The sequence below is a fragment of the Nuphar pumila genome, chromosome 3, assembly GCF_984573655.1.
Source record: "Nuphar pumila chromosome 3, dmNupPumi1.hap1.1, whole genome shotgun sequence".
Classification (NCBI taxonomy): domain Eukaryota; kingdom Viridiplantae; phylum Streptophyta; class Magnoliopsida; order Nymphaeales; family Nymphaeaceae; genus Nuphar; species Nuphar pumila.
In genome coordinates, this window is record NC_143251.1 from 132,376,957 (window position 1) to 132,396,916 (window position 19,960).

General features: G+C 36.8%; 1 protein-coding gene across 4 annotated transcripts in view; it reads left to right on the top strand.

Annotated features, from left to right (window-relative positions):
- LOC149843878 (zinc ion binding protein) overlaps positions 1 to 19,960 on the top strand; it is a 67,823-nt gene that overhangs the window by 39,634 nt on the left and 8,229 nt on the right. For all 4 annotated transcript variants that reach the window (XM_090000124.1, XM_090000127.1, XM_090000126.1 and 1 more), the window contains exon 5: positions 2,814 to 3,135. In XM_090000124.1, coding sequence (XP_089856250.1) covers positions 2,814 to 3,135 — 322 coding nt within the window. The remainder of the gene's footprint in view (positions 1 to 2,813; positions 3,136 to 19,960) is intronic.

Sequence of the window (19,960 nt, forward strand, 5' to 3'; positions counted from 1 at the left end):
ATATATATATATATATTGCAGTTTACATTTTAACAGTTTCTTATCTCCCATTCTTCATGTTTTTTGCTATAATCTTCAAGAGCCTTGACTCTTTCTTCTCCTTCAAGAATTTTTATTTCTCCTCTCTTCATCAAGGTGATCTTAGGCTCCGGTTCGGGAATCGAGTCTTGGATATAACTCCAAAGCCCTTTTCCTTTAATACGTGCCTCCATATTTTCGGCCCAAACGTGATAGTTAGAGCCATTAAGTTTAAAGCCGAGAGAGAAATGAAAGTCTTTTTTACCCATTGGAGAGGGGAAATAAGGAAAAAAGATACGTACCTCAAGAGATTTTTAGATCTTTCTTGGTGGGAGAATCTTCTAAAATATTGGATGAACGAAAGGATCCACCCCAATCACCAAATATTTGAGGGCACGTTTTTTGAGGCACCGGAAAAAATGTGAGAATCCACACGATCTTACTTTCTTCAACCTCTCTCTGATACCATGTAAAAGTATCTTCAACGAGATATTATGATTAAAACCTTAATATTCTTGATGATAAACACGTGCACACATGAACAATAAGAACTCTTAGAACACTTGTGCACAAAAGCACAACTCACTAAATCTCACAAATGCTCAAAGGCATAAAAAGAATAAAAACACTTTATTAATCACTTGGGCTTTGACCCAAAGCATAAAGAATACACAAGGGGAGAACCCCTTTAAATAGGGAAGTGGAGACCTTGGAGGGGCTCCACTCCAACGGTCACAAATGTGACCAACGACTAGAAGATGGCCCCCCCAAGGTACATGAAAACCAAAGATTAAAAATAAAAAAAAGAAAAAAAAGAAAAAAAAGAAAAAGAAAGTAATTACAACATATTCAAGAAAATGAATATGCACAAAATGACTATAATACCCCTACCACTATTACAAGAAATAAATGTATATATATTATATATATATAAAGGTAGATACATGTACATATATATGAAATGTATATGTGCATGTATCTTCCTATACATATAAAATATATATAGAATTACAATTTGGTATTACAATTTAACAAGCAACACATCTTTTCATAAGTATTTGCTCTCATGGTCTATGTCACATGGATACGGATGCGGGGACTGGACACATTGTGGGTATACTTGGTACAACATGTTGCTTCAAAATTAAGACTTGGGGTCACTGTGCAAACAAACACAGATGTGTGTATGTGTATAAAAGTCTTAAGCTAATGCAATAAAATATAAATATTATCTCAAGTGCAAACTCTTAAAAGCACTAAATAATAAAACGTAGTTGAAATTGAAATGTGATGTTATTGATGTCAAGTTTTAAAAGCAAAAGAACACAAGTGAATACAGAATAAGTAAACATTACCATAAAAGAAAATATATAAAGTTAATCATGCAATGTTGACTGTCCTTGAGGGGTGCTGGTGTGACTGTCATATCGTGTCAATGCAGGAGAAAACATGCCAAGTGTCTGTGTAACGTAGCTCATGGTTCATCCTGCATATTTGTAGACATGAACCTGTTTTTGTTGTATTCCTTTTAAGGCTCAATTAAATGGTCTTGTGAGTTGTGAGTGTTCAGAACAATTATAACTTCCTTTTCCTTCTTTTTCTGGGTCTGAGATATGGGTCCAGCAAACAAAAAACCATACACATGAGAGAGAAGTTTAATAAGCCTAGGGTAGTTTAATACATTTATGAAGAACAAAAAAGTTCAATTAATACATGGAACCATCTTGGCATTTCAGAATTTATTTGACCTAAAAAGTTGTCTTCGCCGTTGAGCTTGTTAATATCCACTTCAGGCTGTGGAATCAAGACCGTCAAAGATAGGGCTACTCCAGTAGTCCAGATGATAAATTTGATACAATAGCTGAAAATGTTGGCATTATCTTCATGTATGTAGATGATGTTGTTCAAATGTTTCTTTCAGGGTTATGGAAAATTTATGTGAAAGACTTCAAAATGGTTACAGTATTTCCTCTGGATTGGGGATATAAACGGGCCGGACTTGGTTTGTATTTGTACATTACCTAACATACATGACTGGGTGTAGCCTAATTGTATTTGAATTTGGCCTTGGGCACTTACAGTGAGAGCCCCTACGGAATCCAAATCTGTTTAGATTTTAGTCTTTACTTGATATCATTTTTCACAGGATTGGGTTTCACCTGTTGATCGGATTCAAAATTGTTTAGGATTCAGATGAAAACCCTAGACCAGATCTGGCAGAAGAAGGTTTGGCTGTTATTTTTCCTTGTTTGCAATGCCGTGTTTTGATGAGGTGGGTCCATGGAGGGGTTGAAACTAGACATTTAGTTTTCGAAGGATAAGCTTTGCTGTATTTAGAAACAATGTAGGATCTGAGGATGGATATTAAACTATTAATTGATTTGAGTATTTACTCATTAGGTAGAAATGTATGGTTCTTTTTTCATAGAGTATAGGCAGCTCTAAGAATCTCATGTGCATCCATGCTTAATGAAGGTAAAAGAAAAAAAGAAAAGCAAAAAAAAAGTCATGCTTGGTGTCTGGTTTTCTTTTCTTGACCACCGACTAGAAGTCCTCTCTGTTCTCCCTTCTTATTTTTGAGATATCATTTCTATCAAATTAATATGGTTGAATGTCTTTGTGCATTCTAAATCTGAATGACCTGAAATGATATTGGATATCTTCCTATTGTCTTTCCTTTTGATAGGGATGTATCGTTCATTTCTTTTAAAATTCTTGTAAATTACACTTTCATTGTGCACACTTTAGCAGTTTGTTATAGTGTTGCATCCTAATTTTTTAATGTCTGGTGGCAGGCAGTAAGGACTCTGTAACTCCACAATTGTCAGTCAAGCCAGTGGATGTCCAATCACCTTCGGTAGATGGAAAGAAAGCATCTCTGCTTTCAAATGAATTCCCCGTACTATCAAGTTCGTCTGGCAAGGAGGCCATTCTTGGTACATCAGATACAAATGAAGGGAAAGGGGGTGTGCCTAGCCAGCAACTTGGTACAGTGTCAAGAACTGCTCATGGTTCAGAAGTCAAGCAAGCTAAGGGAGCTCTTCCTGAAGGGTTTTTTGATAACAAGGATTCTGATCTACGTGCTCGTGGTATTGAACCTGTTAAACTTGACATCAAGTAAGTACTATGTAGTAGTTTTTCTTATACTGCATCTTTTTTCAAGTAATAGGAAACTTCTGCAGTGCAAAAGTTCATTGAACTGTGCTTTTTGCTGGATATGATTCATTTGTGGGCTAGATGAATGTTGGGTGTCATTTTCCAGGGTTTGGTAAGGTGGCATCAAACTTCATTCTTCTTTGCTGAAGATGAACTGAACTAATAAATTAAAACTAAACTTTCGCTGAGAGTTTGGTGCTTGTGTGTGTTGCATTAGCCTGTGATGCATATTGTGGTTTTAATATGTCAACCTTTTCATGTACCATATATCTTGATGACAGTATTGGACTATTGGACTGCACGTATAAGAATCACTTGGTCTCCTCGCTCAGGGTTTGGAGAGGTGGCATCAAACTTCATCCTTCTTTGCTGAAAATGAACTGAACTGATAAATTAATCGCTGAGAGTTTGGTGTTTGTGTGTGTTGCATTAGCCTGTGATGCATATTGTGGTTTTAATGTATCAACCTTTTTGTGTACCATGTATCTTGATGACAGTATACGTATAAGAGTCACATGGTATCCTCATTCAGCCATTCAGGTTACGTCAGCATCAGGCTCATGTTAGCACTCTTTTAACTAATGAATAGGACAATTTGACAGGAGCAACATTTATTCTGCAAAAATATTGTTGTATTGAACGGTTTGAACCATTGTGGCAAATTAGCGGTTATAAACTCCTTGTAATGAACTGAAGTTAGTCCAGTTCCCCATTGCTTGATATATGAGAAACCTGGTTTTGTTTTCATAGGCTGTTATTGCACTAACATTTTTCTTCATGGTGTAACGAAACAAGATGGAATACAAAAAGAGTGCCTCTAAGGGCTACAAGAGCACAAAAATACACAACTACAAAGTGCCAGTCATAGGCAAAATACAAGTCTACAAGGAATCTCACAAACACGCCACTAGAGGGCCACAACATAAAAAATATAAAAAATATTGAGTGGCAAAATGCTTGAGAAAGCATGTTACAAAAACGGGGATAAGTGTCCCTATATACATAGCAATGGAGGGAGAGGGAAGAGCTCCCAAGAGTCTCATTTGTGACTATTGTAGGCAAAGAGAGAGAGTTCCCAATGCTCATAAATATAACTGTTGGAAGCTCTAATGGCGCCCTTATCCCTTTTACATAAATGCAAGGAAAAAAATAAAAAAAAATATATAAAAACTATCCTTAGTGGACAGTACCTATTACAAATCAAAAAGATCAAAATGCCCTTGATGGACATGGTCAACACACACACACACACACACACACACACATATATATATATATATACATATTCTAACACCCTCCCTCAAACTTTCGGTGGTAACACCGAAAGTTTGCTAAGAAAGATAAATCAAGGTGCAAGGAGAGCCTTGGTAAAAAATTCTATCAGCTGATACTCAGATGTGACATACGACAATTCGATAGGTTCTCTATTCTTCATGTACATAATGGCAATCAATTTCTATATGCTTTGTACGCTCATGGAATGCGTGATTACTTGCTATGTAGATGGCACTTTTATTAGCGCAACACATTTTTGAGGGCTTTGAGATGACAACTCTCATGTCTTCGAGAGGACCCTTTAACCACACAAGTTTCATTGTTGTTGTAGTCATTGCATGATACTCATTAGGATTTTCTCCGGTTAGCATCAATATAGGCAAGTGAATCTAAGGAGGAGGATGAAGATAAGAAAAACTCTTTGCTAATTATATTTTTGATGTATCTAACAATTCTTAACGCAACACTCATGCAGATAGTTGTTGGAGCATGTTGGAATTGACTGGTTGCAACCGCATGAGCTATGTCGGGTCTAGTAATAGACAACTAGGTGAGAGATCCAATTAGTTGTCGATAGAGTGTAGGATCTTCAAAAAGTGTCTCATCTTCAAGTATTAATTTTGCATTAACAACCTCAGGAGTCTCCACCTTCTTATCGTCAGAAATCTTTGACTTAGCACAAATGTTAATTTGTCAACTTCATTTGTAATATGATATAACCTCTGGGAGAATATGTTACTTCAATACTTAAAAAATATCTCAGAAAACCTAGGTCAGACATATCAAAATTCTCTTTTAAAATAGATTTAACATCACTAATTCTCTGTTTGTCATTCTCAAGTATGATCATGTCATCTACGTAAAGTAGAAGGATAACAACATTATTTCCTGTACTTTTATCAAAGAGAGCAGTTATTATAACATGGGTGAAACCTCAAATGAATCATTATATTACTAAACTTATCATACCATGCCTTTAAGGCCTGTTTAATACCATATAAGGCCTTTCTTAGTCTTAGTATTTTACCCTTTTCAATATTGAATCCCTGCTGAGGATCCATGTAAACTTCATTTAATTCTCTGTTTAAAAAAACATTCTTGACATCAAGTTGATATTTGAGCTATTTTTGTACAACGACTACAACTATGAGGATCCTAAGACTAGTCATCCTAGCTATTGGGGAAAATGTTTCTTCATAATCAATCCCATATTCCTAAGAATATCCTTTGGCAACTAACCTAAATTTATATCTTTCAAAGGATTTGTCAATCTTGATTTTCATTTTATATAACAATCTACAACATGGTATTTTATTTTCTAAGGGCAATTTTTGTTTTCATGTTTTGGCATTTTAAAGGCATGTAGTTCTAAGTTTATAGCTTCAATCCAATGAGGAAAGGCTTTTGCTTCATTGTAATGTGTTGGCTCATAATATGAATGTTGCTATTAGGTGCTCTATATTTAGGTGATAAAAATTCATAGGACACAAACCTATTAGGTGGGATAGAGACACAACTAGATCTCCTAAGAGAAGTTTCTTCTACGAGAGATTCATGCGAATATTTTTCTAGGGCATTAGGTGGGTGACTTTGATCTCGTCGAGTGTAAACTTGAATATCTTTAGAGGGTACTTCAACAATATCACTATCACTATCATTCTCATTACTTAATGATGATTCATTATTCTCATCATTAGTTTGAGAAATATTTTGTTATCAACACTAGAAGAATCATTTTCTCTAGGCAATAAATCAAATAAAAAAGAATAATATACTTCCTCTTTATTATTATTATTATTATTTTTATCAAAATCATTTTTATTTTCTAAGAAGGTCTCATCCTTAAAAGGATAAAGCTTATTGTTCTTAAAATCAAAACATCTATATCCTTTTTGGTTTTCTCCATATCCAATGAAAACACATCCAATGATCTTTGGAGATAATTTATCTCTTTTGTGTAAAAGAGCATAACATTTACAACACAAAATTCGCTATCTTTTGAAGTCTGGTGATAGTTCAAATAATTTTTCATGAGGTATTTTGTAACGAAGATGATGACATCCTATTTATTAAATAAGTGGAGGTAAGAACTCCGCCTGAAAGGAGGAGGGTTGCGGTAGGCCAGTGATAGCCAACATAAAAAAATTTAGTCACACCCTATGAATATGAACCAATATGAGAATTCCGTTGGGGGCGTTTCCTACTGAGCGACGCGTTGTACTCTATAGGCTCGGAGGCAGTGATAAATGGGTAAGGGTTGCTAGGTCGTCGCCCAGAAGCGACGCGTCACACCGGCGCTCGGGTGTGGTGTCAAATAGGCAAGGTTTCCCTCACTTTGTTGGACGGGTGGGGGTAAAGAAGATAGTTCAAGACCATAAAATTAGGTTAGCCACTTGGAACATAGGGTCTTTAACTGGTAAGTTGGTAGAGTTAGTAGATGTTATGTGTAGGAGAAAGATTGATATTTTATGTCTACAAGAGACCAAATGGGTAGGTAAGAAAGCAAAAGTGATAGAACCTTGGGGATATAAGATTTGGTATACAGGAATAAATAAGAATAGGAATGGAGTAGGGATTGTTATTAGTCATGAGTTTATAGATAATGTAGTTGAGGTCCGTAGGAAGGGTGATAGGATTTTACTTATTAAATTAGTATTAGGTACGAATATTATTAATATTATTAGTGTTTATGCACCTCAAGTAGGTTTAGATGATTTCATTAAGCGTCAATTTTGAGAAGATTTAGATGGAGTAGTACAAGGGATATCTTATGGACAAAAGCTTTTCATCGGCGGTGACCTTAATGGACATGTAGGCATTAGTAGGGATGGATTTGAGAGTATCCATTGAGGCTATGGTATAGGAGAAAAAAACGAAAGTGGAGAAAGGATTTTAGATTTTGGTTTGTCCTATGATATGATCTTAGCCAACACTTGGTTTAGGAAGAGGGAGCCTCACCTAGTAACATTTAAAAGTGGGGTTAATACGAGTCAGATAGATTTTTTCCTACTTAGAAAGTGAGATAGGGGTTGTTGCATCGATTGTAAGGTTATACCGGGAGAAAGTGTAGCTACACAACATAGAGTCTTAATTTTAGATCTTAGATTTAGAAAATGCCACAAAAGAGATAGACATAGGATAGATCCTAGAATTAAGTGGGGGGCATTGAAAGGAGCTAAACAAGAAATGTTTGTAAAACAGGTAGTTAAACTGACTGGTGTCTCGAGGAGGATTCATAATCAATGTGGAATAAGATAGCGGGTTGCATGAGAAAGGTGGCTAAGGAGGTATTGGGTGAGTCTAAAAGCGGTGCACCGCTAGGTAATGATACATCATGGTGGAACGAGGATGTCAAATTAGCTATTAAGGTTAAAAGAGAGTGTTATAGAAATCTAAGAGTCGTGATAATGAGAATTTGGAGAAGTATATGATAGCAAAGAAGGAAGCTAAAAAAGTAGTTCGAAACGTGAGGGATAAGGTATATAAGGAGGTTTATGACAAGTTGGATACCAAAGAGGGCGAGAAGAATATTTATAGGCTTGTAAAGATGAGAGATAGAAATTTGAGGGATCTAGGTATGGTTAGATGTATCAAAGATGAAACGCAGAGGGTTTTAGTCAAAGATGAGGAGATTAAGGAGAGAGGGAAAAATTATTTTGATAAGCTATTTAATGGAAGTCATGCTCAAGATCTTGGAGACTTCTTCATTCTTTTTCATGAGATGAATCGTGACTTCATGCACAAGATTCAAAAGAAAGAAATTGCAGAGGCTTTGAAGAAAATGAAATCAAGAAGGGCAGTTGGCCCAGATGGTATACCTATCGAGGCTTGGAAATGCTTGGGTGAGAAAGGTTTAAAATAGTTAAAAAATCTTTTAATAAGATTTGGCAGACAAATAAGATGCCTAATGAGTAGATGAAGAGTACTGTGGTGTCTCTATATACGAATAAGGGTGATATACAAGATTGCACAAACTATCGTGGTATAAAACTCATGAGTCATACTATGAAACATTGTGAGAGGGTGATTGAGTATAGGTTGAGGAAGGTTGTCATGATATCGAAGAATCAATTTGGTTTTATGCCTGGAAGATCAACTATGGAAGCTATACATCTTTTTAGACAACTTATTGAGAGATTTAGAGAGAGGAACAAAGATTTGCATATGGTTTTTATTGATTTGGAAAAGGCATACGATAGAGTACCTAGGGATGTTCTGTGGTAAACAATGATGTAGAAAGGTGTTTCTCTCAAATACATTAGTATAATTAAAGATATGTACGAAGGAGTAGTAACCAATGTCCGCACTTGTGGAGGGGTGACAACCAATTTTTCTATAACGATTGGGTTACATCAAGGATCTGCATTAAACCCTTTCCTATTTGCTATAGTGATGGATGAGCTTACGAGATCAATTCAAGAAAATATGCCATGGTGTATGTTGTTGGCTGATGATATTGTTTTGATTGATGAGTCTAGAGTTTGGGTTAATGCTAAGTTAGAATTATGGAGACAAACATTGGAAGCAAGAGGTTTTAAGTTGGGTAAGAGTACGACAGAATATATGGAATGTCGGTTTAGTAAGCAACGAAGTAGTGATGGGAGTGTAGTGAAGTTTGGTGAGCAAGAAATACCGGTGGATGACTGTTTCAAATATTTGGGATCTATCATTCAAAAGTATGGAGAAATTGATGGAGATGTAAATCATAGGATAAATGTTTGGTGGATGAAATGAAAAAGTGCAACTGGAGTGTTGTGCGATCGTAGAATGTCATTGCCGTTGAAGGAAAAGTTTTATAGGACGACAATTAGGCCCGCTTTACTATATGGTACGGAATGTTGGGCTGCCAAGAGACATCATATTCAAAAAATGAGTGTAGCTGAGATGCGTATGCTTTGATGGATGTGTGGAAATACAATAAAAGATAAGATTCGAAACGAGGAGATACATAAGAAGGTAGACATTTCATCCATTGAAAATAAGATGAGAGAGAATCGTTTACGGTGGTTTGGACATATTCGACGAAGGCCTAATGATGCTCCAGTTAGAAGGATGGAGAAATGGGAAAATATATTAGTTAAAAGAGGCTGGGGTAGGCCTAAAAAGACTTGGATGGAAATGATAGGAAAGGATATGAATGCTTTGAACCTCACCGACGACATGATTTTGGATAGAAATGATTGGAGGAGAAGGATTCATGTGGAAGACCCAGAATGATTTTCTTATTTGGTTCATATCGTCGACCCCATTTATTTTGTGATGAAGTCGTTGTTGTTGTTGTGGAGGTAAGAACGACCTTGGTCCAAAAGTTTTTTAGAATATCCTTAGAAATAAACAAAGTTCTAGTGGTTTTCATGATATGTCTATGTTTTCTTTTCGCTAGCCTATTTTGTTGGGGTGTCAGAGGTTAAGATTTTTTATGACAAATTTTATTTTGTTTTGAATAGCTTTGAAAATCATTGGATAAATATTCTCCCTCTGAATCAGACCTAAGTATAAAAATATTGCTTTGAAATTGATTTTGAACAATTTTGTAAAACTATTTAAATTTAGAAAACACATCTGATTTAAGATCGAGGAAGTAGATCCAAACATATCTCGTATAATCATCAATAAATGTCACATAATAAAAATATCCTCCTTTGGATATGACCGGTGATGGATCCCATACATCCTAATGCACTAACTCAAAAGGTCTCTTGGAGATAAAATTCCTATTGGGAAAAGGAATATATTTTATTTTTTCAAGAATATAATCTTTGCAAACAATATCTTTTTCATTACCAAAAGTTCACCAAAAGGAAAAAATATTCATCTTAGAATAGCTTGGATGTTTAAGTTTTCTACACCAAGTAATAATATCTTGTTCTTGAACATAGTTACAAAAAGATTTAGGGGAAAGAACACAATTACAAAAAGTTTTAGGTAAAAGAAGTAAAGGGTCCATGAAGTAGAGATCTCTCCTCATATGGTCATGCTTAATCTGGTTCCTAGACTAGATATCCTGCACGAAGCAACTCTTAGATGAGAAGCAGATTTCATGTCCATAGATAGAGATTTGGGAAACCGAAAAAAAAAAATTAAATTTAATTTTGGAACAATTCTAACTTTTAAGACAATTTTTTTTAGAATTGTTAGGAGATAAAGTTTCAATACTTTGAATTTTGAAAGAAGTACCATCGGCGGTAGACACACAAGATAGTAGTTTTTATTAAAATAAATGTACTATTATATATATATATATGTATATATATATATATATATATATATATATCATAATACCTGATAGGGGTATTATGGTCTTCTCACAAGTACCAGATAGGGGTACTTGTTTTTCCACTCCTTTTATTTTCTTTATTCTTTTTCCTTTTTTTCATTTTTTAAAACTTTCTTTTTGAGCCACTTAGAGGCCCCACCATAGAGTCGTTGGGCCCCCCCGACGACTCTATTGGGAGCCCCCAAGTGCCTCCTTGGTGTATAAATAAGGGTGCATCCCCTTGTAATTCCTCATGCTTTAGCAAGCTCCTCTTTTATAATAAAGAGTACATTTTATAGTTGTAGCCTTCTTTGAAGGCCTTTTGCATTGTTTCCTTGTGGAATCCTATTCTCTTATGCTTGTGTATTAGTCCGGTGTTGGACGTCGTGAATGCATTTGCATTCTTAAATTCTTCTGCATACTTTATTACATGGTATCAAAGCCATTCGAATCTCTAAGGTGAAATCTTGTCTCTCTCCCAAGATCGACCTATCATTCAAGCTCAGTGAAAAAAATTACATGATGTGGGCATCCGCAATGAAAAATAATTTCAAAGGAAAGAAGCTTTGGGGTTATGTAACGGGGACCGTTCCGGAACCCCAACTTAAGCTCACAAAGATGGAAGGAGATCAAGAGAATGCTCTTGAAGGTGATGCTCGTCTCAAAGCAATTGAAGATCATCATCGCCTAATGGAAGATTGGGAGAGCAACCATGCAAAAATCCTAGCATGGTTTATGAATAATTCAACTTAAGGTATGTGCAAATATTGCTAAATTTCGCCGATCCAATGAAGTTTGGTTTTTTATGAAGGGTATGTATACCCAAAAGGATCTTGCAAGAGCTTATGTCTTGCAAGAAAAAGTGAGAACCACAAAACAAGGAGATATGAGCATACAATATTACTATAGTGCTCTAAACCCTTTGTGGGATGAATTGACTCTTTTAGAGCCTAAATGGGTAGCTATGGAGGATATGGAACTAAGACAAAAGCAAATGGAACAAGATAGATTGTTTCAATTTTTATTTGGGCTTCGTCCCGAATTTGAACAAGATCCCCACTCCTCCATAGATCTACTATTCCTCCATTAGAGGATGCTATTGCCGAAATCACTCAAGAAGAGACTAGGTATGGCATGAGTAAAAGCATAGACAAAGTTCTTTGCCGTGTCTAAACCCCACAATCATGTTAAAACATACAAGCCATCTCATTTTGGTAAACAAGGGAGTGGTGGAAGGAAGATTATATGTCAATCATTGTTATGAGCCGGGACATATCAAACCTGTTTGCCCAAAGTTAAATGGGACTTTCAAGTCAAAGGTGGCTTCCGTTGAAGAACCCTCCACCAAAGAAGATGAAGGCAAAAGCGGGGATCTCAAGGACACTCTTGGTCAAATTTCCATGGCTCTCCAACAAATTCTAAAATTCTAAAGGCTACTTCTTCCACCTCCGGTGCCGCCATTGCCTCATCATCTCCTCCCGGTACGTATTCGTGGATTTTAGATTCCGGAGCTTCTTTTTACATGACTCTCCATGAAAATGCATTAACCAACGTGAGCACCAATTCAAAAATATCTTATGTCTCTACGGCCGATGAAACTTTTCTCAAAATAAATGGTATTGGAACTCTTAATCCTAAAAATATTCAAAATTTCTTTGTTCCAAAAGTAAGAATAGTTCTTAAACTAAATCTTAACCTTTTTTCCGTTTCTCAAATTGCCGACCATGGATGTGAAATATCCTTCTCATCTTAAGGGTGCTTTGTGCAGGATCTCCGGTCTGGTAAGCGGATTGGGTAAGGCCATAGAAGGGGAGATCTTTATTTTATGGATCACTTAACGCTCCCTAATACCTCTTTTTGTACTTATGTCCAAGATAAAAATATTGAAACTTGGCATAAAAGATTTGGACATCCAAGTTACTCTAAAATGTATCTTTTTCCTTTTGGAAACAAGTTTTATAAAGAAAAAGATATCAATTGCAAATTTGCAAAGATTGCATTTTTGGAAAAATGAAGTCTATTCCTTTTTCCTATAAGAACCTTTGTGTCAACAAGACCTTTTGAATTGGTGCATTCCGATGTATGGGGACCATCTCCGGTTTTATCTAAAGGTGATTATTCATATTATGTTACTTTTATTGATGATTATACTAGATATGTATGGATCTATTTTCTTAACCTTAAACCGGAAGTTTTTAACTTTTTCAAAGAATTTTATGCAAAAATTTGAAACCAATTTCAAAGCCGTATATCCATTATGAGATCCGATTCGGGTGGAGAATACTTATCAAATGAGTTTCAATCATATTTAAAACAACATGACATTTTTCATCAAAGATCATGCCCAAGAACTCCTCAACAAAATGGTCTAGCCGAAAGAAAGCGTAGACATATTTTAGAAACCACTAGATCATTACTTATTTCTAAAAATATTCCTAAAATTTTTTGGGTCGAAGCCGTGTTAACCTTCACCTATTTAAACAATAGAATGCCATCTTCAAAATTAAATAATCTCTTTCCTTATGAAAAGCTTTTTAACCTAACACCCGATTACAATCGTCTTCGTATTTTTTGGATGTAAATGTTTTGTGCTTTTATATAAAAAAGATAAGTTGTCACCAAAAGCAATTGAATGTGTATTTTTAGGATATGGTGAAAATAAAAAAGGCTATAGATGCTTTGACTATAAAAACAATAAGTTATTTGTCTCCAATGATGTGACTTTTTTAGAAGATGAAAATGGTTTTGAAACATTAGATAAACCAAATGAAATCGAATATATGTTTCTCAATGATCTTTTAGAAGATCAAAATGATAACTCTTTAAGTTGTCCGAAAATCCTAGAAAATACTCATAATAATGATTCTCATAATATTGAGGTATCACCAACTAATGGTGACAATCTCCAAGTTTACACCCGACGTGAGCAAGAGCAACCTATTAGTGCTTTAGAAAAATTCCTGCGGCTTAATGAACCTCTAGAAGAAATCTCCCTTAGGCGATCCTCTAGGGAATCAATTCCACCTAATAGGTTTGTCTCATATGAGTCTCTCTCACCTAACTATAGAGCTTGTCTAATAGCCTTACATTCATACTATGAACCTTCTCATTATAATCAAGAAAAAAATACACATCATTGGGTTGAAGCAATGAGAGTTGAGCTAGATGCTTTAAATAATGCTAAAACTTGGGAAATAGTTCAACTTTCTCTCAATAAAAAAGCTATTGGATGTCGGTGGGTTTATAAAGTCAAGACAAAAGTGATGGTTCTCTAGAACGATATAAAGCAAGATTAGTTGCTAAGAGATACTCACAAGAATATGACATTGATTATGATGAGACTTTTGCCCCGTGGCTCGCATGACAAGTGTTAGAACTCTAATTGTTGTAGCATCATCAAAGAAATGACCTATATTTCAACTAGATGTTAAAAATGTCTTTCTTAATGGTCAATTAAATGAAGAAGTATATATGGATCCTCTGCCGAGAATTAATCTTAACCAAGGTCAAACTCTTCGATTATTAAAAGCTTTATATGGCTTTAAACAAGCCCCTAAGGCTTGGTATGATAGATTTGAAAAAGGTGCAAAAGGATCCAATCTGGGATCCGACCTGATCCATGTAAAAAATTGTGTACCATATACGTTATGTTTAATCGGGTCTGGATACACCAGACCCGGATCCATACCTTTGTAATTAAGTTATAAATGAATAGTTTAGGTCACGATTTCTGATTGAAAAATGTGACAACCGCGCACCTCTTGCTTTCATCTCTTCGTCTCTCTCTCTCTCCCTTTCTCAACGCAGGTACTGGTGGACTCCATTGTTTCGTCTCTCTCCCTCTCTCTTTCTCGACGCAGGTAGATTTCTAACATGGTATCAGAGCGGAGATCTGTCTAAGGGCAAAAAAAAAAGGAGGTTTTCGGCAGGTGCGACCATCGGAGTTTTGAGGTTTTTCCCTCCTTTTCTACTTTTTTCTTCTTCCTTCTCTCGTTCTCTCCTCATCTCCTTTTCCTATTTTTTTTTCTGTGTACCCACATCGCGTGGGCTTGCTTCTCTCTTGAATCTGAGATTCACGTGACTCCTGTTTACGTGAACCCAGATCGCAAAAAAAAAAACCATCTTCCCTTCCTGTTTTTTTTCTGTGTTCCCACATCGCGTGAGCTTGCTTCTCTCTTGAATCTGAGATTCACGTGAATCCTGTTCACGTGAACCCAGATCGCAAAAACCCTACAGACCTATCGATTGCACCATTTCCGTTTTTTTTATATATTGCCTGCGTGATTTTTTTTTTATATTGCTATCGTTTGCCCAATCTCCTTCACGCATATATTTCTACATATTCAAATATATTTGCCGTGAAGTCCCTTTCCTGTTTCTCTTTGTTATCTGTTTGAAAATATATTTAACGTGGGAAAGTTTCAGCATCAATTTTCTAGAGTGCAAACAGAGGGGTTCAGTCTTTCTATTCTCTGAACCTATTATCCTCTCTATTCTCTGAATCTGACAGCCGTAAAAAAAAAGGCTGAGCATTTCGTGAGCACTCTTGCTGAATTTCATTCTCTATGGATCCTTATTCCTCCCAATCACATATTTCTTCAAGTTTTCTCAATCAACTCGTTTCTGAAAAGTTGAATACCTTAAACTTCTTGATTTGGAAGAGACAAATCATTCCTTTTATAAGGAGCCAAGGTCTCTTAGGTCACCTGGATGGAACCACCTCAGTCCCACCAGAATTTGTTCCGAGAGAAGAGAAAGATGATCAAGGGGTGAGTTCGATCGTGTATGTCAAAAATATAGAATTTCTCAATTGGGAAAAGAAAGATCAATCAGTTGTTGCATACATCACCTCAACTCTGTCTCAAGAGGTCCTTGTTGCCATTCCTGACAATTGTACAACACTACAACTCTGGGAACGACTGGTTCAGACGTATTCGGAGGTTTCTCAAGCAAGAATGGTTTTTCTGAAAAGGAAATTTCAGCTGTTAAGAAAAGACTCCATGACCATCATGGAATATTTGAACAAGATAAAGACCATTACAGATCAACTTGCAGTTATAGGATGTGCCGTAAGTGACAATGACATGGTGCAACAAACTCTGAGTGGATTGGGATCTGACTACAATATGATAGTCACATCACTATTGTGTCTTCCTGTTCTTCCTAACTTTGACGAGCTACGAGCCAAATTGATCCAGTATGAAATGACTCTGAAGGGATTCTCTGAAGAAACCCACATTCACCCAAATTCTCAAGAAGTTTTTGCCATAGGCGTGATTTATGGTAGAGGACGGGGACGAGGAGGACAAGGGCGAAGTGGATACAGAGGGCGTGGTCTGCTTCCCACTCCAAACATGTTAGCTCATGCGCAAGGACCAAGATCCATCCCTACTTGCTTCCTTTGTAACAAAAAGGGGCATATCAAGGCGAACTGCTGGCATAATCCAGAAAATAAAGGAAAGGCTCCACAAACAGAAACCAAAAGGAGATTCACAAATACCAGAGACAGTGGAGAGATTAAAGATCTGCTGATATCTGCCTTGTCAGAGATGAAATTGAAGCAGAATGACGAAGGCACTTGGTTTGTCGACTCAGGGGCAGCGACTCATGCGACAGGCGATGCAAGTAAAATTTCTAACCCTATTCCTTATTTTGGAAAAAGTAAGATTGTCACTGGAGATGGATCCCACCATCCTGTTTCTCATGTCGGAAAAACTGTCATTCCCATGTCATATTCTACTCTTACTCTTTCTGACGTTCTTCATGCCCCTGACATCAAGAAAAATATTGTCTCTGTTTCCAAACTTATTGATGATAATAATGCTTCAGTTGAATTTACCCTCTCTTCTGTGGAGGTCAAGGACCTACGCACGAGGGAAACATTCGCTGAAGGAAAGAGACGAGGCAATATGTATGTCTTTGAAGAAGCTCCATGTCATGTTGTCTGCCCTGTTCATCTGAATTCGAAGCCTTCATTAGAGTCATGTTCACGCTTTTATGCTAATGTTTTTAGTATTTCTGAATGTAATAAGCCATTCTTATGGCATAGTCGATTAGGACATTGTGGGGGTCATTTTATTGAAAAACTTGTCTCTAATAATCTCATTCCAAAAACAGTCTCAATTTGGATGAGAGTTGTCATAAGTGTTCCAGTTGTCTTTCATGCAAGAGTCATGTATTGCCTTTTCATTCAATTAATAAGAGAGCTTCAAAACCTTTTGAGATTATTTGTTTTGATGTATGGGGACCCGCCCCAATTGTTTCTGGATCTGGAAGCAGATACTACCTAATCTTTGTTGATAGTTATTCTCGATACACTTGGATATATTTCATAAAAAATAAGTCGGAAATCTTCTCTTTGTTTCAAAATTTTCTTTCCTTGGTCAAAAGTCAATTCTCTGAGTCCATTCAATTTTTCCAATGTGATGGAGGTGGGGAATTTTCATCTTGTGATTTTATTTCTTTTCTTCGAAATAACGGAATATGAAGAAGGGTGTCCTGCCCTCACACTCCTCAACAAAATGGAATTGCTGAACGAAAACATAGACATATCGTTGAAAGTGCCATGAGTATGCTTCATGACAGTAATCTTCCCATCAACCTCAGGACAAAAGCTTTCCATTCTGCCGTGCACGTGATAAATAAACTGTCCATGGTGGTTCTGGAAAATAAGTCTTCTTATCACTGTCTTTTTGGAGCTCATCCTAGTTATCATGATCTGCGTGTTTTTGGATGTGTCTGCTATGTGCATATTGATCAGTCTCTGAGAAACAAGTTTCTGGACAAGGCCCAGAAGTGTAGGTTTGTGGGATATGCAGATGACTACAAAGGATATAGGTGTTATGATCCCACCAACAAACGTATCAGAATCTCAAGAAATGTTGTCTTTGATGAACAAAACTTTGATGACAGAGTTGACGCAACGAACATGCCAACTGAAGTTTACTATCCTTGGCTGAGTTCAGAACTTTTTGCTGGCTCCAATGAGGCATCTTCCTCAGATTGCGTGCAACAAGAAGAAGATATGTTTGAGAACATTGGGACGTTGGGATCACAAAATGCAGAGGAAGTACCGGGCAAATACAAAGGCATTGTCTACTCTAGACAGAGACCAACAACATCAAGCCATTCAGATCATGTCCCAATCGCCAATCCAACTCCTTCTCATACTCTTGAGGTCAGAAAATCAAACCGCATACGACATCCCATTGACAGGTGGGTTAGCTATAACAACTTCTCCTTGGATCTTCAACTCTTTTTAATTGCACTCAATAAGGAAGATGAGCCCATTATGTACTATCAGGCAGCCACCTCTACCAAATGGGTAGAAGCCATGAATGATGAAATGCAAGCCTTACATGAATGTGGAACCTGAGAAGTTGTTCCCAGACCACCTGACAAAAATGTTGTCGGATGTAAATGGGTCTACAAAATAAAGTACAAGCCAGATAGAACCATTGAACGATATAAGGCAAGGCTTGTGGCAAAAGGATTCACTCAAGAAGCAGGGCAAGACTATGATGAGACCTTTAGTCCGGTTGTAAGAATGGGAACAATTCGAATTATTATTTCTCTGGCTGTTAAACATGGATGAAAGCTGAGTCAGCTCGATGTGAAAAATGCATTCTTGCATGGAGATTTGAAGGAGGAAGTATACATGGAGCAACCCCCTGGATATCAAGAACAAAATTGTAAAACCCATGTGTGCAAGCTAAACAAAGCTATCTATGGTCTGAAACAAGCATCTCGCTCTTGGTTTGATAGCTTCTGGCTAGAGATTCAGAAACATGGATTTTCACGTTCCATGTTGGACCACTCATTATTTATTTTTAGAAGTCAGACTGTGACTACTCTATTATTAATTTATGTCGATGATATTATCATCACAGGAAACTCTATCGCTCACAGTCAAGAAGTAAAAGGCTTGCTAGGCCAAAGGTTCAAAATGAAAGATCTTGGAGTTCTACGTTATTTTCTTGGTGTAGAAGTTGATAATCAGACTCATGGTTTGACACTCACTCAGCATAAGTACACCGTAGACGTTCTCAGCAAGGCAAGTATGAAAGACTACAAACCTCTATGAACTCCGAGTGTGCTTCATCAAAAACTTAGCGCCGATGATGGAGATCTGTGTGATAACCCCACCAGATATCGAAGCATAATAGGAATGTTACAGTACCTCACATTCACTAGACCTGACATCGTTTATTCAGTCAATCAAGTGTCTCATATGGAAGCGGTCAAGAGAATCCTTAGATATCTGAAAGGGACTATTGGGGTGGATTAATATATTCACCACAGTCATATGACAAAGATGAGCACGAACTTACTGTATACTGTGATGCAGACTGGGCAGGAGATCCTGACGAACGAAGATCTACATCAGGATATTGTGTCTACATTGGAAGAAATTTAGTCTCTTGGAGCAGTAGAAAACAAAAGGCTATCGCTAGATCAAGCACTGAGGCTGAGTATAGATCCATGGCTGCTGCTACTGCCGAAGTCACATGGATCAGGCATCTACTAACTGAAGTAGGAGAAAAGATCTCTCACACTACCTTGCTATGTGACAACCAAAGTGCTATCAACATGTCATTCAACCTAGTACATCACAGTCGTGCTAAGCACATTGAAATTGACCAACACTTTGTGAGACAGAAGGTTGAAGAAAAAGAGATTGAGCCTGAATTCATCAGTACTGAAAGACAAGTTGCAGACATATTTACCAAAGGGTTAACCAAGGATCGTTTTTGGATGCTTAAAGGCAAGTTGTTCATGGTCCAAAACCATGATCAACTTGAGGGGGGGGTAAAAAAGGTGCAAAAGGATCCAATCCGGGATCCGACCCGATCCATGTAAAAAATTGTGTACCATATACGTTATGTTTAATCGGGTTTGGATACACCAGACCCGGATCCATACCTTTGTAATTAAGTTATAAATGAATAGTTTAGGTCACGATTTCTAATTGAAAAACGTGACAACCGCTCACCTCTTGCTTTCATCTCTTCGTCTCTCTCTCTCCCTTTCTCAACGCAGGTACTGGTGGACTCCATCGTTTCGTCTCTCTCCCTCTCTCTTTCTCGACGCAGGTAGATTTCTAACAAGATTTAGTGCTATCATGATAAATTTGGGATTTCGTTCACGTTATACTGACACTGCTCTCTTTTTTAAAAGTGCAGGTAATAGTATTATCATCCTTCTGCTTTGTGTTGATAATATGATCATCACAGGCAATGATGAAAGTAGTATTCT